This window comes from Doryrhamphus excisus, unplaced genomic scaffold, assembly GCF_037039965.1.
Source record: "Doryrhamphus excisus strain RoL-2023G ecotype Guam unplaced genomic scaffold, RoL_Dexc_Guam_v1.1 HiC_scaffold_24, whole genome shotgun sequence".
NCBI classification, from domain to species: Eukaryota; Metazoa; Chordata; class Actinopteri; order Syngnathiformes; family Syngnathidae; genus Doryrhamphus; species Doryrhamphus excisus.
The window spans coordinates 5,338,037-5,360,545 of NW_027621862.1; the positions used below are offsets into that span (position 1 = coordinate 5,338,037).

The 22,509-nt window shown below is 41.2% G+C and overlaps 2 protein-coding genes across 12 annotated transcripts; both read left to right on the forward strand.

The window, feature by feature from the left end:
* Nucleotides 1-16: 16 nt before the first annotated feature.
* Nucleotides 17-7,038, forward strand: LOC131109304 (lysosomal dipeptide transporter MFSD1-like). 5 transcript variants are annotated; one of them, XM_058061177.2, is made up of 13 exons: nt 17-408; nt 685-785; nt 855-964; nt 1,049-1,104; nt 1,935-2,078; nt 2,157-2,315; nt 2,660-2,775; nt 3,120-3,220; nt 3,304-3,415; nt 3,488-3,625; nt 5,971-6,110; nt 6,182-6,293; nt 6,857-7,038. In XM_058061177.2, the coding sequence occupies exons 1-13, from the start codon at nt 387-389 to the stop codon at nt 6,968-6,970; spliced, it is 1,425 nt and encodes a 474-aa protein (XP_057917160.2). In that variant the 5' UTR covers nt 17-386; the 3' UTR covers nt 6,971-7,038. The 5 variants fall into 5 exon arrangements, with proteins under 5 accessions (XP_057917160.2, XP_057917161.2, XP_078644877.1 ...); XM_058061178.2 differs by lacking the exon at nt 685-785; XM_078788751.1 differs by lacking the exon at nt 17-408 and having other exon boundaries at nt 453-785.
* Nucleotides 7,039-7,044: 6 nt separating this feature from the next.
* On the forward strand, nt 7,045-22,285 carry LOC131109300 (actin-binding LIM protein 1-like). 7 transcript variants are annotated; one of them, XM_078788743.1, is made up of 19 exons: nt 7,045-8,557; nt 13,453-13,596; nt 14,525-14,708; nt 14,786-14,895; nt 16,548-16,674; nt 17,319-17,412; nt 17,568-17,655; nt 17,740-17,798; nt 17,870-17,929; nt 18,355-18,432; nt 18,617-18,778; nt 19,838-19,867; nt 19,947-20,067; nt 20,214-20,285; nt 20,641-20,688; nt 21,443-21,501; nt 21,574-21,619; nt 21,691-22,142; nt 22,209-22,285. In XM_078788743.1, exons 1-18 carry the CDS (start codon nt 8,242-8,244, stop codon nt 21,756-21,758), a joined length of 1,866 nt encoding a protein of 621 aa, XP_078644869.1. In that variant the 5' UTR covers nt 7,045-8,241; the 3' UTR covers nt 21,759-22,142; nt 22,209-22,285. The 7 variants fall into 7 exon arrangements, with proteins under 7 accessions (XP_078644869.1, XP_078644871.1, XP_078644873.1 ...); XM_078788749.1 differs by lacking the exon at nt 7,045-8,557 and adding an exon at nt 10,307-10,449; XM_078788745.1 differs by lacking the exon at nt 20,214-20,285.
* The last annotated feature ends 224 nt before the right edge of the window (nt 22,286-22,509 follow it).

Here is a 22,509-nt window from a genome sequence, read left to right on the forward strand (position 1 = left end):
CCATTACAGTATGTGTTTTTTTCTTGAAACTTTAAAATGTATGTAGCTGTGTCCGGCAAGGGACATAATATGTCAAAACAACTTCAAAACGTTGAACTCAAGCAAGAGTTACAACTAACTACTTTAAGTAGCCTTATGCTAACCGGCAAAAAGCACAGCGCTTGTTAAAGGGTTATGGTTGAAAAACAGTGTACAGGCAGCTGAGACTCCGCCTGTGCAGATTTGTAAACATACTGTTCCATTGTGACAGTACATCCACATTATTGTAGGATTAGTTTGTTTTTTTATCCGGCATCTGACACGTCGTCGTCACAAGTCACAATGCTATCTTGTCCATGTAAAAACAACGCAAGATGATGTCAATTACAGTGTCTTAACCTCTTAGTATGGCTCGGATGGTGATGAAGGGTAAGTTTGATAATTCTTTTCTTAAAAAAAACGAAATTGTCCTTAGTCACATGACCAGCGTTTCTCGAGGTGAGTTACTGACATGTTCCAACATTTTCAGCTAGTCTAAAATGTTTGAACGGGTATGCTAATGTTAATACTCATCAATACTTACCAAATGTAATTATTTGTATTACTAGTCTACACTGTCAAATGCATAATGTATAACATACCGTATGTTAACATGCATATACTATATTAGAGTAACACATAAGCCACAAGTGTGTCATTTTTCAGATCACTATCGCTTTTTGGTGCTGTTCTTCAACTGTCTGTTGTCGTTTGGCCCCTACTACTGCTTTGACATCCCCGGCGTCCTGCAGGCTCAGTTTCAAGGGGTATGAGGGTGTCTTAAGGTAAAATTAGTCGCATGATAATAACCTTTATCCTTGTCCTCATTCCCTCAGAACCTGACATGTTCCAATACAACAGTGATCAATGGAACAGTGGATTGTGTGGTGGGCCTGGGGATGACTCCCCAGCAGTTCAATCTTCTCTATGCTGTTTGCGCATGGACGTAAGTGCACACAGACATTGGCATGCCTTGAAAGCAAAGCTGTGCATAAACCATAAACCTGGCTTATTATTTTTTCATCATCAGGAATGCAGTTGTGGTCATCCTAGCTGGATTTCTGATTGACAAACTGGGAAACCGCTGTAAGATGATTTTATATTGTTTTACCAATTACATCTGGCTTAACTGGTAATTGCTAAAAATGGGCTTCTTCAATTTTAATTGTTTTATACAATAAGCTTCAAGACAAAATCTGTGAGACAGGTGTCCAAAGTGTGGTCACATGTCACTACACGATCCGACCAGAAACATGACTGGTTCTGTCCAACATCCGGTCGTCCTATTTTTTGGATGTCACCAGTTAGGCAACTCGATTTGTGGTACGCATTTGACAACACAACTGAACACAAAATGCAGTTTTTCAATGAAAGAGAAAATAGCATCTCTGTCAAAACATTACATAACTGTGCTTATCACACCTGCGTTCAATTCCTCTAGTTATAAAGCCATTTCTAAAGTTTTGGGACTCCAGCAAACCACAGTGAGAGCCACTATCCACAAATGACAAAATCATGGAACAGTGGTCGGCCCACCAAATTTACACGAGTGCAGCAACGACTCAACCAAGAGGTCACAAAAGACCCCCCAACAACATCCAAACAACAGCAGGCCTCACTTGCCTCAGTTGAGGTCAGTGCTGAACAAAAAGAATATTTAGCCAGAAATGGAACTTGTCGGAAAGTGTGTGTTCCATTACATCTGGCGTAAAAGTAACACTGCATTGATGCAAGATGTCTTATGTTATATGGATGGATGGTAGGTCTCCAATTAGAAAAAAAACCTCTGGCTGCTGGTGCGTGGATCAATCAATTTTTTCACTGCTTGCTGTAGTTGACATACTTTTTATTTTATGTTGTGTTTGTTTTAGCTCTTTTTGTATTTATTTGTATTTATTCTTTCTAACTCTCCACAGTCGGAGTGTTGCTGTTCTCCTCCTTGTGTGTTTTGGGTTCTACTGTATTCGCCCTGGGTTCCCACTTCAGAGGAAGTCCTTACCTGCTGCCACTCATGCTCACAGGCCGATTTGTGTTCGGATCAGGCAACGGATCTCTGAGCAGTGAGCGTGCTTTATTAATGGTTTATTAAAACAACATTTCCTGTAAACGGCATGATAACCTGTTCTTTTTCTCTGTAGTTGTTCAGAACTGCATCACCGCCCTCTGGTTCAAAGGGAAGGAATTGGCCTTTGCGTTTGGGCTGACTTTAGCATTCGCTCGCTTGGGGTCAGTCCTCAACTTCTTCTTGACGCAAAGGTTTGAAGAAAGGCTTGGAATGCAGTGGACCCTCTGGGGTGGTAAGTACCGCTCTGATAAAATCATATTGTGATTAGATTCTCATGTCGCATTTCTTCTTTTTTTTTTTTTTGTCCCGTCCAGCCATTGGGGCAGATAGTATTGTTGATCTAAATGCCCTTACATGCTAGACAGATTTGCTCTGTGTCAGGAAAGGTTGGCTACAACTTCCCTGTACCATGAAATTTTATTTGCCGTTACTTGATGTTTTTGTTATGCGCATTTGGAGCCAGGGCCGACTCCCCAAGACCCGCCCCCGAAGCATCTCCCCGAAGAGACCAGCAAGAGGCCATGGAGGAGCAATCCCAACCGGCAACTCATGTCACATTTCTATTGGGTTTTGCAGGTGCCATTTTGTGTGTGTTGAGCTTTGCGGCTGCCATCATAGTCAGCATTCTGGACAAGGCGGGGATGAAGCAGCTGGGTCTGGATGAGGCGAACCAGGAGGACTCCCGCAAAGTGGTACAAAATGTTCTAAACCTGGGGTTCTGGGGGCTCAGTTTTATGGCCAAGTTCTGTTCCTCTCATTGGTCTGGAACTGGTCCTCTTTGGAATTTGGGGCAAAAAAATTGGAACTCCTGTTCTGAACCTTTTTCTACCATCTACCATTATTTAGCAGGGTTGGGCGATATGGACCTTAGCATATGTCCAAGTATTTTTGTGACATTTAAATTCAGCAGTCTTGTATAAAAAGCTACAACCCTGAAGCCATGTCATGAAATACACATGTCTCGTATTGTAAAGCAGATGTACGTATGTATTGTTGAGAAAGTGACTAACTTCTCTCATGGGATGTTTTTCCTTAGAGAATCCAGGATGTGAAACTGCTGCCGTTGAGATACTGGCTGCTGGTCCTCACCACCATGTTCTTTTACAACGGAATCTACCCTTTTATTGCTGATGCTAGGTCATAACAAGAAGGAAAACAAAAGGCAAACTGATGTGGAAAGAGTGAATATTCTAACTTCTACTCTTGTTTCCTGTTTATAGTAAGTTCATTCAGGATAAATACACCGACTACACTCAGGAGGAGGCGGCCTACATTGCAGGGGCCGTTTACGACAGCTCACTGGTCCTCTCTGCCATTGTCGGCATTCTCATAGTAAGTTGTGACTCTCCACGCCATTGGGAAATTATGAACGGTACATTTAACATGCTGTCTGGTGTGTTTCAGGATCACATGGGGAAGCGAGGGATTTTTGCCATGTCCTGTGCCATCCTCGGTCTTCCCGTGTTCGGACTCCTAGCCTTCACCTTCATCCCTCCTCTTGTCTGCACCATTTGGCTTGGAATCATTTACCCCTGTGTTTCTGTGAGTGTGGCTTTTATGTGCTTTTTATGTGCTCACCGACACGCATCTATTAATGTGTAACAAAGTTATTACACAGCAGACCGTAGTGCAAAAAGGAATCATTAAGAAGTGTTGCAATTACATTCGGCCCGCTATACGTGAATTTCCCCAAAGTAGGATTCTAAAGTAATAAATGATATATTTTCCAAATTATTGTTATTTATTCTAAATTATTTAAATTATTTGTACAAATTACTGTTTATGCTGTACATTGTTGTTCATATTTGATGTCATCTATTTATTCTCCACATTATTATTTATTATTTATTATTACACGGGAGCCAGAAAACAACATTTTGTTGGCAATTTCACTGCTGTGTTATTGTGCAATGACAATAAGGAAAGTCTATGTCTAAAGCATAGCCATAAGCATGTTTTTTACTATTATTGTTTTAACCCAATTAAGTAGACATAATAATAGAAAATAAACCATCTTCGACATAAATAACATAAACAAGATCAGATATACTCACACATTAGCATTGACAGCGTACTTCCTGGTGCTTATTGTCTCAACAAAGTAACATTACCGACACCGACAGACCGGTGTAAAATACTACCAATGGTTCTCTGCTGTACTAACAAGCAGAGAGCACATATGCAGTGAACATTCGCACAGGAGCTGCTGTCGGGCAATCTCTACACTGCTAACACGCTGCTAGCACTCAGCTAACAACTCCAACTCAACTCCAGCCAACTGACATCACACGTTTGCCATTTTCCAGGCCCCGCTTCTTAAAGGCGCACACATGTCACAGATACTGTATTACACCTCATATCACATCATCTGAATTACTTATATTTGTATCTTTGTTGCACGGTGGTCGAGTGGTTAGTGCGCAGACCTCACAGCTAGGACACCAGGGTTCAATTCCACTCTCTGCCATCTTTGTGTGGAGTTTGCATGTTCTCCCCGTGCATGCGTGGGTTTTCATCTCCGGGTACTCCGGTTTCCTCCCACATTCCAAAAACATGCTAGGTTATTGGCGACTCCAAATTGTTCATAAGTATGAATGTGAGTGTGAATGGTTGTTTGTCTATATGTGCCCTGTGATTGGCTGGCCACCAGTACAGGGTGTACCGCGCCTCTCGCTCAAAGACAGCTGGGATAGGCTCCAGCACCCTCGTGAGGAAAAGCGGTAGAAAATGAATAAATGTATCTTTGTTAATTTGGCCATTTTACAAATAATAAACAATAATCAATATCAATCACAATCATTAGTTAATTAAGTAATCTTAAAAAAAAATCCGAAAAGATTCCGAGGGTGTGATGTTCGACCGCAAACACGATTCAGCTTTGAATCGGTGACTTGCACTCCCAGGTAATTGGCTTGAGACATATACAGTAAAGTCTCGTTATATTGATTAATGAATATATAACGAATTACTGCTTATTACGATACTATTTTCATTTCCCGGCAAATTTCTAGTCTTTTATGATATAATTAGTTCCGTTAGTACGATACCCGGTTATTATGATAATCCGGTTACTACGATGCCCTTTTCATCTCCCGCCAGCCAATTTGGTCTGCTTATATCGATACAAAAGCAGCTTAAATCAATCTTTGCTTAAGGATTTCAATACCAAAAAAGAACACGGCGAACGGCTGCTTCCAGTCAACTTTATTTTTCACACTTCCACCACCAGAGCACAGCACACACACCGATTCCCGCACTTCCTGGTTCACAGGTCATGCTCAACCCGCCCCACATAGCTGGCCAAACACATGCCTGCAACAGAAGAACCAACTGACATAGCATACACACCTATTCCAACGAAGACACAAGCGTACAAATACATGTATTTAATTGTGTTGTATTCAGATATCTTTTTATCGCTTGCAATAATCACTGTTTTTCATATGTACATGCTGTGTGTATAGAATCTATACACGCGAGAGAAACCACGAACGCAGTTGGTTCTTCTGTTGCAGGCATGTGTTTGGCCAGCTATGTGGGGCGGGTTGAGCATGACCTGTGAACCAGGAAGTGCGGGAATCGGTGTGTGTGCTGTGCTCTGGTGGTGGAAGTGTGAAAAATAAAGTTGACTGGAAGCAGCTGTTCGCCGTGTTCTTTTTTGGTATTGAAATCCTTAAGCAAAGATTGATTTAAGCTGCTCGACATTGTTCTATACTATAGAACAATGTCGAGTGCATTATTGCCCACTTTTAATGCAGTTTGGCGCAGGATCGGATATATCGACAGTCTGGTTATATCGATATTTTTTCCGACTCCCGACAATATCGATATAACGAGACTTTACTGTAAATGTCATTTTTCTTTTGTGCATTATTATTATTTTGTAGGTGAGCCTGTGGACATGTATCCCTCTCGTTGTGCCTCAAGCAACCATCGGCACAGCCTGGGGCCTCGCTAGCTCCATTCACATGTTTGGGGTTGGTGTCTGCAATCTTGTTGTTGGGCAGATTTTGGGCACTAAGTCAGGGTAGGACATCACTCAGTCTGCCGTGCATTGATGCTCCGTGATGTTACCTGATGTTTTCTGTTTCATTGTAGTGACACGAAGATTCCGCTGTGGCGGTGGCAGAGGATGATGATCTTCATGTTGGCCAACTTCATCTGCTGCATCGTGACCTCAGTGCTGCTCAACGTTGTTGATCACAGACAGGTCACTCATGCCTCACTCGCTTTCTATTTTAAATAGGGATGTCCCAAGATGTCCCAATCCGATCTCCAGGCATTTTTTTGAATACCCATTTTCTTAACCATATTCATTCATTCATTCATTTTCTACCGCTTATCCTCACGAGGGTCGCGGGGGTGCTGGAGCCTATCCCAGCTGTCTTTGGGCGAGAAGCGGGGTACACCCTGGACTGGTCACCAGCCAGCCAATGACAGGGCACATATAGACAAACAACCATTCACACTCACATTCATACCTATGGACAATTTGGAGTGGCCAATTAACCTAACATGTTTTTGGAATGTGGGAGGAAACCGGAGTACCCGGAGAAAACCCACGCATGCACGGGGAGAACATGCAGATGGTCGAGGGTGGAAATGGACTCGGGTTTCCTAGCTGTGAGACTTGCGTGCTAACCACTCGTCTGCCGTGCAGCCCACAAAAGCTTATTATTATTATTTAAAAAAAAAACAAACAAACCAAAAAAGGACAGCATCGGGACATCCCTAATTTTAAATGTTTTGGGACTAAATGTGTGCTTTGTTTAGGGTGGGATGTTGAACACGGTGACCAAAAAATCAAGACAGTCTGACAGAGAACCACTCACACAAAGAGAGGAGGAGGAGGAGGAAGCACTCCCATCTTTCCCCATCAACTCATGACTTTTTCAAGTTTGAACTCGTTGCTCTACCATCCTTTGCAAATATAAAGGATGAATATGTGCAGTATAAAAAATGAAGGGATTTTAATAGTTAATATGTTTTGGAAATAATGTATTTTGTGGAAATATGAGGCACTAATAATAATGATTATCATGGCGTGTGTATCATCGTGTGTATCGTGTGTTTGAGTATTGTATATTATATGTATTTCTCTAGAATCAGGCAGAGCGATGACGTGTTACAGCCTCTCTACAGTCCAAAATGTTTTATTTTTCATTTTTACAAGTGAAATGGGTATAAATTGTCACTCGGCACACAAACACACACACACACACACACACACAGAAGCAGCCTCAGAGATGTGATTTACAATTTACTGTCAGGTTGTTACTTTAGGGTGTAGCAGGGGTGTCCAAACACAAAAATCAAATGCTACAGGGGCCACTTTTAAACCAACCCATGTAGATATGCAGAGAAGTATTTCATATTTAAACCAAAAAAATTATATTAAAAAAAATTGTTATTGTTGCCTAATAACAAACATAACTTATGCATGTGCATGTGTTTTGTTGGGTGTTGTAGTAAAACAGGGGCTAGATATAATGCTTCCAGTAAGTTCGAAGTGGGCAGCCACATGATCAAGGGGCCTCTTCTACTCCCCCAAAAAGATGCATTTTCTGTCTTATACAGAGACGTGGTTATGTCCTAATCTCCTGACATCGCCCTAACTTCAAAACTACTTGTCAACCTACTGGAAATGACAGGAGATCATTACTCAGTGTCAGTCTGACTCATGGTGTTGTCTTCCAAAGAACACTAAACTCATCACACACCAACTTAACACTGATAATTATAAGCATTTGCTAAACAGCAGTTGACATTACCCCCCCCCCAAAAAAAGAAAGCAATCATTTATGTTTCAGTTGAGAGCCTAAAGCATGTTCATGTTTTGTTGTAATCAGACCAAATCTCATGCAGAAAATAATTTGAGGCTTGTACTGATCATGTCAATGGGATGGCTGTGTGTCCTCCTAGTAGTGACATACTTGGAAGAACATTACCTGAAAGACTTGAAAAAAAATCCTCTGTTCACAGTGAAGATAAACCCTAAAAATACACCTGCTTTAATCTGCTTACAGGACGTGTGCTGCCTGATGGACCGCACACACACACACACACACGCATACACATACACACACACATACACACGCATGCATGGAGAGTCAGCCTTAAGAGCAACCTAATACCTGACGGCTACCGAGTTCGCTCATATGGTTTCTCGCCTGGAGGGCCTGTGCAGCCTGGACTGTTTGGCTCAGCCCTTGGACGAGATGAGCATGTCGAGCCGCCTCAGCCTCAACAGTTTGGGCAGGATCTGCGGCACCAGACACAGCAGCGACGTGGTGGTTCTGGACCGGGTCAAGAGAAAGAACTCGGTCAGGCGCATGTCGATCATCGAGGATGGACAATTAGCCGAGGTTCTCTACCTGATCCCCAAGCAGTGCATGATGGAGCAGCTGCCCTTCCTAAACCCCAATGACTATGTCCTGTGTGAGAAGCTGGCAGCCATACCTGCGGATGTGACAGGTACACATACACACAACACTAGACTTCTTATTCTCTTATTATTCACCTTGGTGGCAGCAAATTGCAGGATCAAAAATCATTGCATTAAAAAAAATTTGGTCTGTTATGTTAATACTTGCTAATAACCTTTGAAACAATTTACAGCATGTGAGTGACAGGAAGAAAAGCACTTACTTGAGCAGAAATAGTTTGTTGCCACCTTCTGGGTTACATACAGGTATATAAATTGTTAGAACCTGAATAGAGAATGATCTGTCTTTCAGATGAAAAAAATGCAGTCTTACATTCAGGTCAATACCTACTGAATAAACACGACCAAAAGTGCCATGATGTGACTAGAAACTACGATCAAGGCCAGCTAACACAGCACGGACTGCTGGTCAGTTTCAACTGAAAGTACTGCAACGATATTGGCTTTTTTGCTGAAAACCGATATGCCGATGTTATCCAACTCTGAATTTCTGATACCGACATCAGCAAAAAAAAATCATTATTGGTACCAATAATCAGACATCACTAATTTTATATTTAAAGACAAACCTTTGTGTTAGTTAGTTCTTAGTACAACATTTGGGCTTCTTTTCCTTACATGTTGGGTTTTTGCAAGGGATGTCTGATATTGGCTTTTTTGCCGAAAACCGATATTATCCAACTCTCAACTTCCGATACCGATAGTATGTGTCACATGACATGTTTCCTGTGGTGAACACATATGTGTTGTACCAATAATTATCGGACATCTTTATTTTTTGCTATAATTTTTCTAGTTTTTGCTTGTTTTTGGTTTAATTTTATTTCTACAATGTGCCACGGGCCAAGAAAAAAACAAGCTGCGGGCTGTAAATGGCCTCCCCAGGCCGCACTTTGGACACCTCTGGGTTTACTGCTGTAGTTGTAGTTTGCAATAGTGCAAAACTGCACCATTTTGAAATTTCTGAATATTTTATCAACGTTCCTCCCACATTCCAAAAACATGCTAGGTTAATTGGCGACTCCAAATTGTCCATAGGGATGAATGTGAGTGTGAATGGTTGTTTGTCTATATGTGCCCTGTGATTGGCTGGCGACCCCGCCTCTCGCCCGAAGACAGCTGGGATAGGCTCCAGTGACCCTCGTCAGGATAAGCGGTAGAAAATGAATGAATTAATATTTTAGTATTTTTTTAGGGGGGGGAGGGATCAAAATGTAAAAAAAAACATATAGTACATATTGTTAAGTGAATACATCTCTGTCTGTCAATCAAATCCCCAGAAGCCATGTACTCCTGGACACTTAAAAAACATACCCCTTTCTATCATAATTAACATCATAGATTAATATTTATTTATTTATTGTTAACACCATAATTAATGGCATAGATAAATATTTATTTATTTATTGTTAACACAATTAACTGGTTAATTACTTTTTATTGTACTTTGGGGGTCAAAAATGTGTATTTTGCATTGGTACATTTTTGGCACTGATAGTTTCACTTTCTGGAAATTAATATCATATGAGGATTTAATATGAGGACATTTCTTGGTGAAAGTTACCTTTTGCATGACTTTCACTCCATATGAATAATTTATATTCCACTCCAATATGTAATCATGTGACTCCAAAATGTCTGCAGTGTATACGTATCTGTCAAAGGTATCCATTTGTGTACGTGCAAAGCTAAGACACATAGTTCCTTGTCAGTGGATGATGTCATGGTTCGCTTGTACCCACAGTCCTCATTTAGAACACACACACACACACACACACACATACGGAGACTCCTGTCCTCTGCCTATTTGGACCGCCCCCTTTTATTATGAAGCAGGAGTCCAGTTTGTTCTTCTCCTCGCTGTGATCCACTGTAATGCTGGCCTTTCCAAAAGACAGAGACAACACCATGAAACAGAAAGGTAGAGACACCCCGTGTGTGTGTGCGTGTGTGTGTGTGTGTGTGTGTGTGTGTGGCTCCTACTTACAGTACTCGTCAAAAGTTTAGACGCACTTTTTCATGCTCTTGAAGGAGAAGATGTATCCAAACTTTTGACATTTGTGAGCGCTTGTAACATCAAGTATTACGCTACACTGTGTATTTATTATATTTCTCAATCTATTATTGCCTCATTGAAGCACCATTTTTACCCCTGTGTCATTTGGAGATGTTGTCATATGTAGCTAGACTGATTAAATACAGTTGAGGTTTTTCCAATAAAAAAGGGAGTCAAGACGACTAAAAATGGAATTTCTCCCCAAAAGGTTTAATGATATGTTTGCAATTTTGCAACGATTACGGAAGTCAGGGGAAATGGCAATGTGTCATTCTCTGCTCCAAAATGTATTTTCCTTAACCTCCTTGTGCCAGATTCCAAAATGCAGGAAATGACCAGCACAAAAGGATAGATACAAACCATACTTGCCAACTGTGTAAAAGTGCAAGCTCAGCTGTTGGAGTTAAACATAAAGCAACAAAGTGAGTTTTTCAATGAAAATATGCCTTCCTATTCTATATCCCGAGAGCAGGAAGGGATTCATAAATGTTCTTTTTTGACTTAGCTGCTTAGTCAAAGTATCACTGGCAGTGATAAGTACGGGGAAAATGCTCTCATTCCTTGAAAAGTACCTCCTCCTTCCACATGCCTTCCCGATACATTCCACAAGAGTTTTCTTCTTCACTCCCATCTCGCCTCACAATGACACCACCATCATTTTGGTAAATGTGACTCACAAGAGTCAAATATCCTCCCTTCCTTCTTTGCAAGAAGAATTCTTAAATAAGATGACCTTTCCTTTCTTCAAAAGACCTGCTCTCGATTCTCCCAGATGGAAATGCATGGAGACACGTTCACGATTAAGCGGTCCTCTCATGTTTCTGCTCATTTGCTGTTTTTGTATATTCAATGTTTGCTGATACTCGACTTGACGGCAGATCAGCTTCACAATCTGGAAAGACCAGTAACCTTACATAAGTTGTTATTTCTTCTCTATGCAGAAATGTGTCCCGTATTTTCTTAAACACACTTTAATGCGGAAATCAAATAAAACCTCAGATGAACTGCTATGGATAGCACATAAAATGTTTGACTACCAAGAATATAATATGAGCCCTGACAACTGTTGAGAGAAAAAAAACTGCATACCCCCACAACCCTAGTGAGGATCAAGCGGCATGGAAAATTGATGGGATAGATGGAGTGATATTTTTTTCTGCTCACCATTATTTTAAAATTAGCATCACTTATCAGTTTTTTTGTTTTGTTGTCTTGTGTCGCGGCTGCAGCTCACAAGGTCACTGTGTGTGTGTGTGTGTGTGTGTGTGTGTGTGAGTGAGTGAGTGAGTGAGTGAGTGAGTGAGTGAGTGACGGGAAGACAAACTCTGACTCACTTGCCTTGATGTACATGTCAATACAGTAATAGCATAATATTTTAGTCATAAATTTAGAAGACTTCAAAGGGGGACTGCACTTTTGGGGAGAATTTTGCCCATCAATCACAATCCTTATGTGAAACATGAACACATATTTCTTTCCCTTTTCTGTGCATTCTAACGGTAGAAAACTAGTTCATACGAGCTAGCTAACAATGCCCGTGAGTGAGACACGCCTATTTTGACTATGAAGCCTTCTAAAAAAAACCCTCTAACAGCGTTTTATTGTTTGATATACTTGCTGTGATCATGCATTAACACGTACACTATGCAACTCTTATGATATCTGCTCTCCTTGGGATGGCTGTGTCTTCCAGCACAAGAAGTGTGCTGACGGTAAACCAGCATGTTGATGAGTCTTTAGCCAAATTGAGAGCTAGGTATCCACTCTTTCTTCTATGAATGATGCTGAGACGAGCGCTTAGCGAGGTGTCGTGTTAGCCAGCGAGATAAAAATAGTTTTCATGTTAGCTGCTACAATAATAATGTGGCTGTAGCTTGGTTAATATTCTAGTCAGTTATGTAAATAGAACACTTTTTGAGTTTTTTTGTCACGGCTTTAGCATCAAAATAGATATTTACATGATGTTCGTTGTTAGCTAGCTCATATTTACTCGTTTTCTAGTGCTAGAATGCACAAAAAAGGAAACTAAATATGTGTTCATGTTTCACATAAGGATTGTGAATGATGGGCAAAATTCCCCCAAAAGTGCAGTTCCCGTTTAAGCTCTACAGTAATTTACTGCAATGTGTTTATCAACAAATAATATCTGCGCCAACATGCATTGCGTTTCTGTGCAATCGTCTACGATGAAAGAATGAGGTAGTAAGATGACATAAATCATAAAGATGGCAATGACCAGGGCCTCTCTCAAGGATGTCTGCAAACACTTCAGTCAACCCTTCGAAAGAACCGTCTTGTAATCTTGTTTGTTTCTTCACACATGCCTGTTACCATGGTGACAAATCTCCCCTGTCGCGAGGCAGATTTGGGGCCACATGCCGATGGTGCGTGTCTCAATTTTATTAGCTTTCACGAGGCTGAGTCGTGCAGAGGGTTTAGTGAAAGGTGATGTGTCCAGCGGGGAGAAAATGGCCGCTAAAATAAAGCTTGTGTTGTGTTCATATCGTGCATGTGTAAGTAGTACCTTTTAAAAGCGGATATCGTCGATGTGTCACATTCTTTACCCCCGTCACAGGCAGGACATTTCCACTGGCTTGTGATTAGATTGTGCAGGCATCCACTCTTTCAGCCTTCCACTGAGCATGATAGAGATAGAAGAGGAATGTGGCCCCCCAATGTGACATAACGTTTGCCTCATAGGGGTCAAGGCCTTTGGCCGCCAACCCTCGACTGGGAACGAATATCACGCTCTGGGATATCCATCTGCTTCTTGTTTACACATAACTACGGTCTCACGAGTTTTCTAATGACGTGCTAATAACAAACAAATGATTGATAACTTATAGTGTATGCCATCCTCCACCGCAGTGCTGCACACTCGGAACGACCTTCACCCTCAGCCACCTGCAGCCAAGAAGGTCATCAGATGCGTCAAATGTGGGGATGTCTGTAAAGGGGAGGTGCTGCGAGTCCAGTCAAGTCACTTCCACATCAGATGCTTCACCTGCAAGGGTCAGTATACCATTCATACAGTACTATACTTCCATAATATATATGAATAACTGGTGTGTGTGTGAGTGACAGAAAGAAAAGCTCTGACATGTTTGGGGCCACCGAACATCCCTAATAATAATAATAATAATAATAATAATAGTTGTTCTTATTATTATTACTATTATTATTATTTTGATTATCATCATTGAAATAACAATTCTGGTGAATGACACATCAAGATATGTGTCCAGGCTGGTCCACCAATATTAGAGATAGACTAGAGTAGGTGAGCTATTTATTGAGGCTGTTAGGGTTAATTAGGCTATTATTTCGTGCCACAAACAGTGGTTTTCAATCGAGCACGCACTGCAGCCATTCTATTTATTGGAAAAAAATGGATGTCCCCCTCTTCAAGGGGCTCCTGCGGTTGCCAGACAACCATGCACAAGAGTTACATGTTTACCCGGCAGGCCATTGTCCTCACTTAATTGACCCTGACAGGCTTCTCGTGTTGTCGCCCTTATGCTGTTTTCCGCTGTGTTTACCTCACAGGATAAAAACAATGAAAATGTACTTTCAGAAAAGGGAATGCCTCATGAATGCTTGCAGAATTGTAATCAACAATGAGAGAAGGCTGCAGTTCAAATTGTTTGCCTTTGTCGTGACTAAATTAGGATTAAAAAAAATCAATCAAAGGAAGAATTAGCAAAGAATAAATCCATAAAACTTTATTAGGCTGAATGTGAACAATAGTTACACAGGCTGAGTGACTCCACATGGACGGAAATAGAAATGTCCTTGGCATTTGGAGGTACAACTGTGGCAGGGCTCAGTTGGACGGAACTGGGTTTGGTGCTATCACATAACACTGTGAGGTAAAACATACTGAAGACTTTCTTGGTGCTCCCCCTCCCTTTGTTACATCACTCCATGTCTGTTTGGGCAGTATGTGGCTGTGATTTGGCCCAGTCTGGCTTCTTCTTGAAGAACGGAGACTCCCTCTGTCCGCTGGACTACCAGAGGCTTCATGGCACCCTCTGCAACAGCTGCGGGGGATTTGTGGAGGGAGAGGTGATCGCCGTCTTGGGCAAGACCTATCACCCGGCTTGCTTTGTGTGCACTATTTGCAAGTAAATAAACTATATCATAAAATACACAAACATTCATACATACACAAGTTAAGTCACGGTGTAACTTCTCCATGTAGGAAACCATTTCCAGCTGGTGACTGCGTCACCTTTAGTGGAAAAGATCGCATCTGTCAACGATGTGTTAGCCCGTTGTCCCCTCCACCTACTGGCATCAGATATTCAAACAGTAAGTGCATTTAAGTTCATTTTCTGTACAGTAACCTCTCATTTATCGCAGTTAATTGGTTCCAGACCCACTCATCAGAAGTGAAGTAGAAATCAAATATGTTTGGACTTTCTGGGTTCAAATCTCTGCTTAGGCATCTCTGTGTGGAGTTTGCATGTTCTCCCCGTGCATGCGTGGGTTTTCTCCGGGTACTCCGGTTTCCTCCCACATTCCAAAAACATGCTAGGTTAATTGGCGACTACAAATTGTCCATAGGTATGAATGTGAGTGTGAATGGTTGTTTGTCTATATGTGCCCTGTGATTGGCTGGCCACCAGTCCAGGGTGTACCCCGCCTCTCGCCTGGAGTCAGCTGTGAATTTTGAGTATTTGAGTATTTAGAAGACAATTGATGGTAAAGTGTTAAAGGCATTGCTAACAAGTGATGCTGTTGCCATGGTAACAAATGATTCCCAGCCTGCATATTTAAAAATCCCCGAATTAGACATAAAAATATGTGATTTCACACTACATCGTCCCTTATAAATTGTAGATTGTATTTATGCACATGTAATATTGTTATTGTTGTTATTGTTATATTAGGCACATGTAATATTGTTTAAAGCAGTATGTGTTCATTCATTCATTTTCTACCACTTATCCTCACGAGGGTTGCAGGGGGTGCTGGAGCCTATCCCAGCTGTCTTCGGGCGAGAGGCGGGGTACACCCTGGACTGGTGGCCAGCCAATCACAGGGCACATATAGACAAACAACCATTCACACTCACATTCATACCTATGGACAATTTGGAGTGGCCAATTAACCTAGCATGTTTTTGGAATGTGGGAGGAAACCGGAGTACCCGGAGAAAACCCACGCATGCACGGGGAGAACATGCAAACTCCACACAGAGATGGCTGAGGGTGGAAATGAACTCGGGTCTCCGAGCTGTGAGGCCTGCGTGCTAACCACTTGTCCGCCGTGCAGCCCAGTTTTAAATAAATTTAATATCATTGCAAAATACATTGATACTTGAGTCTGCATCAGAGGGATTATGCACTGATACCAACAACAGTTGCTCTTTTATTTTTTGCATGTTCTGCTTAGATTGAAATTGAGGTCCACATCTGGCATCATCTTTATTTTCCTGGAACATAAATCCAATCCAATGAGATTTTTGCATCACGTTAAACCCACTTGACTATACATAATTTGGGGTTTTTTTTGGATGCTTGTGATCATTTCAGAATGAAGTATAGGAAAAGTCATGCTGTCTGGATTTTGTCAAAACGACAGACTTAACTAACCCTCTGTTGACACACTATGTGTGGACACGCCCATGCTCGAGGACTTAGCACTAGCTGTCCTCAGCTTGACTTTGACTCACTTGGAACCGTACATACGACAGGGATCAGGCCAGGTCTTGGGATTAGGAGGGGAATTCTGCCCTTTGCCGATTTGCTCATGAATATTTACTTAAAGGCGTGGTGCTGACGGTTCAAGGGTGTGAACTTGCAATCACATTCCCTGTTGGTCCGTTGACTTCTTCTTGACTAACTGTGTGCTTCCAGTCCAAATGTGTTGTATTCTATTGTATTCAAGGTGCATGATAACCATATTACATATCACATTACACAGTCACATACAACAAACAGCTTTGTGTCTGTTGTTAGACTGCAATGGCTGTGGTCGAGACATCAAAAACGGCCAGGCTTTGTTGGCGTTGGGGAGCCAGTGGCACCTTGGCTGCTTCAAGTGCAACATCTGCAGAAGAATGCTTAGTGGAGAATACATCAGCAAGTAAATTCAACAATACTTCTCTTTTAAACCCCTTTTTAACGATTACATTGATATTAAAGGGAACCTATGATGCTTTTCCACTTTTCTGACCTTTCATTTTGTGTTAAACGATGCCAAAGTTTCAGAGAGTTTGTCATGTCACAGTCAGCCGGGTGTGCCCTTGTACAAGCTGTAGACTTCTGCTGCAGTGTGAAGATTTCACTGCATGATCAATCACAATGGAGTGGGCGTAACCCTGAAGCGGGTTGCTTTGAAATACAAATAGGTGCAGATTCTAGAAGATCTATGAGCATAATTAGTCCCTTTTAATAAAAAGACATGTAACAGTATAATGTTGACCCGAATTTCCCCTGGAAAATGTCTCTCCTAGCTTGTCAGAGCTTTTCTACTTGTCACTCACACACACACAACAAAAACAGTTTACAGTTTGCGTCAGTTAAGTACAACCATATCCAATATCATAAACAACTGGAGGATGTCGAGTGTCATATTTTGTGGTTGTCTACTACCACACATTTCCTGTTAGTTGTGATAAGGCTGTTGTATTGTATTTTTTAGCATTTGTAGATGTACCTGGTATGAAGTAAGAATGAAGTTATTATATATCATATGTCTCCTTTCATGCTGAATGTTGCACTTTTTAGGGATGGTGTCCCATATTGTGAGCGGGACTACCAGCTTCAATTTGGCGTGCAGTGTGATGCATGTCAAAGGTTTATATTGGGCAAAGTCCTGGAGGTGAGTATTTTGCAATACATTTAAGGACATGCATGTATCGGTCAACATAAGCACTGATTTCACATGTTGATTCTTATCTGGCCACAAAGGGGCTGTGTTTTGCGGCGCATGTTTGTGTAGTGTATTGTGTAGGATTATACTTTCTGTTTCTCAAGGCAGGGGACAAACGCTATCACCCAGAATGTGCAAGATGCAGCCGATGTGATAAAACGTTCACAGAAGGAGAAGAAATGTATCTGCAAGGTTTGTGTGTGAATTGAGGCTAATGTGAACACATAAATGCCACGCTTTTTTTCTTTTTTTCATAAAATGGTATTATTTCTACAGGATCAACAGTGTGGCATCCGGACTGCAGGGAAAGCATCAGAAACAATGACAGTTACAGGGTAAGACGATACCAAATGAAGCGTCTTAAACGTAGTGTTGTGCTGACGCAGTCTGATCTACTTCTTCTTAGGTTAGAAGAAGAGCCAAAACACCTTGTCTTGATTTCTTTTACCCGCCAAGTGAACTTAAGGTTAATGCTGCACCGTGAGCAGCCATGTGGTTTCATGTTGCAGAGTGTGCTGCGTGTAATCTCACAGTTTTGAGATCAAGCAACATTGTCATCTTAACACTTTGCTTGCCATTTGCTAATTCATGCAATGATGCAATGAGTAACGGCTGGTTATAGTTATAGTTAAAGTACATTGTTATAGTAGTACAGTGTGTAATCTTGGATGCAGCTCTTGTTTAGGGTCTCATTAGATTTTCCCCATGTAGTGTCCGCCTATCACAGTGCAGCATGCTTGGCTGTGGTCACAATGAAATGGGTTATTGACTGCAATTGTAGCTTTTTAATGCACACAATGAGCATGTTGCTACGAGTATTAGGACGCCATTGTTATGTGCAATGAGCAGAGATACATCATTATAAATAATGACGCTTTCCTTCTCCCTCAGTCCACTCTGTCTTCATCTGAAAGCTCCTGTTCGAGACCAGGCTCGTGTACACCTGGAAGTCCTGGTCGCACCATCTGCGTAAGTCACGTGACTTTGAGTTAGCAATCTATCAATGAATGTTTTCGTTTGTGCCGTGGGATTAAAGCCGCAATCCTCCAAGAAGTACCATGTAACCTTTGACTTAACCCCTCGTCAACCCTCCAATGTCCTGATCCTGTCCTTCCTCTCTCTGCCCCCCTGCCCCTCACTGTCCCGCTCCCAGGCTAAAGTAGATGATGAGATCATTGATTACCGAGACTTAGCGGCAATTCCCAGAGTCAAGGCTATTTATGACATAGAGCATCCTGATATGATGACCTATAAGGGTGGCAACATCAGCTCGGACAGCAAAGGCAACACGCAGGGCAGACAAAGCTCTGCAGAGGTAACGTTCAATGCAGAAGTAATTCTGTGGCTCAAACATGGTTGTCTTTGAGCGCTTTCACCATTTATTATAAGTATAAGTATAAGTACATTGCACAGCGCAGCAGCAACAGAACCAATGTTGTAATAGTGGTAAGCAGCAACAACAGCAAGGCGACTTCGTACATCAGGAGGTTGTCTAACTTGCCATCATGTTACTAAGATTAGGTAATGGTAATAGTAATGGTAATATTTCATTTGAACGTGCATCAGATTACAATTGAATGCATCACATAATCAGTTCACAGTTCCACATGTCCAAAAGGAGTAGGAAGAAGCAAAGCTTATTAAAGCTTTGCCTCCATCTGGTACTTTTACAATCAGTAACTGTTACATTTGGTCACTTCCTGCTTTCCTAATATAGTTTTTTTTTGTCACGTACCAAAGTATGTGTATGTAAATAAATAAATAAATTCCTGCTTTCCTAATATAGTTTAAGTTTTTTTTTTCATGTCATTTTTTGTCACGTACCGCTGTACGAGGTGATATGAGCATCCAATGACATAATGGGTACCATAGTAAGTGTCAATATAGTGATATATATATAGCACATCATGACTGGTTCAAGACTCTTCATCCTTGTATTTAGCAAACATCAACTGCTTGTATTGTTTCTTGAATTGGCTCATCGTTGTGCATTGTTTGAGGGTCTTACTCAATCCATTCCATAGTTTGATTCCACATACTGAAATGCTATGGCTTTTTAACGTAGTCCTAGCATAGAAGTGTTCCAAATGTACTTCTTCCCTGAGATCATATTTCTCCTCTCTTGTAGAGAAGTATTGGATGACATTTTTAGCTAATTGGTTATTTTTAGCCTTATGCATTATTTTAGCTGTTTGAAGATGAACTATATCAGCAAGTTGAAGTATTTGTGATTTTAGAAATAAGGAGTTAGTATGTTCTCTGTCGGCGGCATTATGAATTATCTTTACTACCCTTTTTTGCAGTACATTTAGCGAGTGAAGATTGCTTTTATAGTTATTATAGTGTTTTTATAGTGTTTGTCTTTTTCTTCTAGTCTCCAGCAAATGTATCAGAGACCACAGAGGTGAATATATTCATGGTCGTCGGCCTGTTCAAACAACAACCCGTCCTCATCTTCCATCTGTGTACTTTTGTTTGTCAAGGAGAGCTTCGAGTTGAGAAAAAGCATCCCCAAGTCAGCAAGCCATGGATCATTCGGTGTTCAGTCGTACAGTCGTCACAGCTACACGCCCACCAGATCGCCACAGCACTTTCACCGGCCCGGTAAGGAGAGCCGAGGTTCTTGTCCACCTTTTTTTTTTTTTTACCCCCCCTCTTCTCACTTGTGGCTCATCTGTTCTCTACCTCACCATCTTCCCTTCTCAATTCTCCACTCCCTTTCCTCACTTCTATCCTGGATTAATAAATAGGCCCTTTATTTTCTGCCAACGACACCTTGCCCTCTCCTTCTTCCCGTCAAAGCTTACTCCCTGACAACAAAGGTAAGACCGCAAGCCTCTGTCCCCCTTTTCGCCTCTTTCTGCTTCAAGGTTATCAAACTGAGGTTCAAGACCCAACAAGGGTCATCAATCAGTACCACTTAATACTTGACAGGTGTTTGATTACTATACTTCAATAACCATTATTTGAAAATCCTCCTCAGGTTTGCATGTCTCTGTACCCCAAATATAACACATTTAAGACCAAAAACACTGTCGCTTAACCAGCTTTGTAGTCTATTTTAAATCCTATTTGAGGCATATGGCCTTCGAATGAAATGGCCCTGGGAACACTTGGTGCCATCTAGTGGTCAACAATATTTTTATTTGCTTATTCCACATTATTTTCTGTCTGCAGACCAAGGTTTCAACATGTACAGAAGGCCTCCAATTTACAAACAGCAAGGTACTTTTCATCTTCTTTCGTATGTAATCTATTTTAATGATAATTTGACATAATCCTGCATTATTATGTTCATTTTGGATGAAGTCATTTGATTTCATTGCTGGCAGCGAATCATCCCAACCTTTCACCATCCCACCCTCATGCTGCTGAACGTCTTATGAACTCTTGTAAAGCTTTACAAGCCTAGTTTACGGTGTACAAATATACGTATACGTTAGACTTTAAACCCATTTCAATTTGAAATTCACATCATTTTAGAGGGGCTGCTCGGCGAGCGAATGGTTAGCGTGCAGGCCTCACAGCTAGGAGACCTGAGTTCAATTCCACCCTCGGCCATCTCTGTGTGGAGTTTGCATGTTCTCCCCGTGCATGCGTGGGTTTTCTCCGGGTACTCCGGTTTCCTCCCACATTCCAAAAACATGCTAGGTTAATTGGCGACTCCAAATTGTCCATAGGTATGAATGTGAGTGTGAATGGTTGTTTGTCTATATGTGCCCTGTGATTGGCTGGCCACCAGTCCAGGGTGTACCCCGCCTCTCGGACTAAGACAGCTGGGATAGGCTCCAGCACCCCCGCGACCCTCCTGAGGATAAGCGGTAGAAAATGAATGAATGAATGAGTCATTTTAAGAGTTGGAGATTCAAGAAAGAAAACATGAATAGTACATATTTTTTTTCATTTTTGTACTGGTGCAAAGAGTGACTCTGCAAATGTAATTCTGAGTTAATCTATCTGCCACATCACTTTGACACAGATCCAAATTCCTCCCAAACATCCTCTTTGCCTGGATACGGCTGCAATGGCCTCAATCCGGTAAGTGAACATCTTCTATAGGTTATGATTGACATGACTTGCATAATGAAATTACCTTTTGCTTGTGTTCAGCCACAATCAACTGATTTCATTCTAAGCAGTGGTGACACATTAAGAGGTATGTATAAAAATGGCAGTTTTTTTATTCTTTACCTTGCCAGTGATTTTCATATTCTTATTTTTTTTTAGATTTCAAGGTCAGTGAGAGGTTGGGTGCGCCATCAAGTATTAATGCCACCAACTCAACAACAATGTAGCATATATTTAACCTCACATTCTACACTATTAATTACTATGTGGCTTGTGCAATGTTAGCATTAACCTTGCTGAGACATTTGATTGCTTGCTTTATGTGTGTAGCTGCTCTATGACAGCCCGCATCCATTTGCACGAATGGACAGAGGAATGTCAATGCCTAATTTACTGGAGTCAAAAGCAAGTATTGCACTCTCACTCTAAACTGTGTGCTTTTCTTGTGCAAATACTAACCATGCATATATTCATATACTGTATACACTACATGTTTGGGCTTTAATACAGTATTGTTTTGTTTTGTCAAGGTGTATCCATATGAGATGCTCACGGTAACCAATCGGGGCCGCGTGAAGCTTCCCAGAGAGGTCGACAGAACAAGACTAGAGGTAAAATGTACATTATTGATATAATATTCTGGATGTTTAATGACGATATCTGTGATTTAATTTCAGCGTCACTTGTCTCCTGGTTCCTTCTTCGAAATCTTTGGCATGGCAATACAAGAATTTGACAGACTTCCCCTTTGGAAACGTAATGACATGAAGAAAAAGGCCAATCTCTTTTAAATGCATGTTTTTCAATAATTATTTTTTTTAGTATTTATTTATTTATGTTCTGCCTATAAATATAATTGATACAAGCAAACTCAATGCATTTATTATAACTTTAATGTACATAAAGGCACTTATTTAAGATGGAGAAACTCACAGTAAACATATAGTACCGTGCTGGAGATAGTGTTATGCTTCCGGC

What these genes read in the sequence shown, in the direction of transcription:
- LOC131109300 (XM_078788743.1), top strand. Translation starts at nt 8,242, where the DNA reads ATGGTTTCTCGCCTGGAGGGCCTGTGCAGCCTGGACTGTTTGGCTCAG. An exon ending in AGTGGAGAATACATCAGCAA is followed by an intron (nt 16,675 to 17,318) that starts GTAAATTCAACA and finishes TGCACTTTTTAG; the next exon opens with GGATGGTGTCCCATATTGTG. An exon ending in AGAAGAAATGTATCTGCAAG is followed by an intron (nt 17,656 to 17,739) that starts GTTTGTGTGTGA and finishes TTATTTCTACAG; the next exon opens with GATCAACAGTGTGGCATCCG.
- LOC131109304 (XM_078788751.1), top strand. Translation starts at nt 624, where the DNA reads ATGTTAACATGCATATACTATATTAGAGTAACACATAAGCCACAAGTG. An exon ending in TCATTTACCCCTGTGTTTCT is followed by an intron (nt 3,626 to 5,970) that starts GTGAGTGTGGCT and finishes ATTATTTTGTAG; the next exon opens with GTGAGCCTGTGGACATGTAT. An exon ending in ACGTTGTTGATCACAGACAG is followed by an intron (nt 6,294 to 6,856) that starts GTCACTCATGCC and finishes TGCTTTGTTTAG; the next exon opens with GGTGGGATGTTGAACACGGT.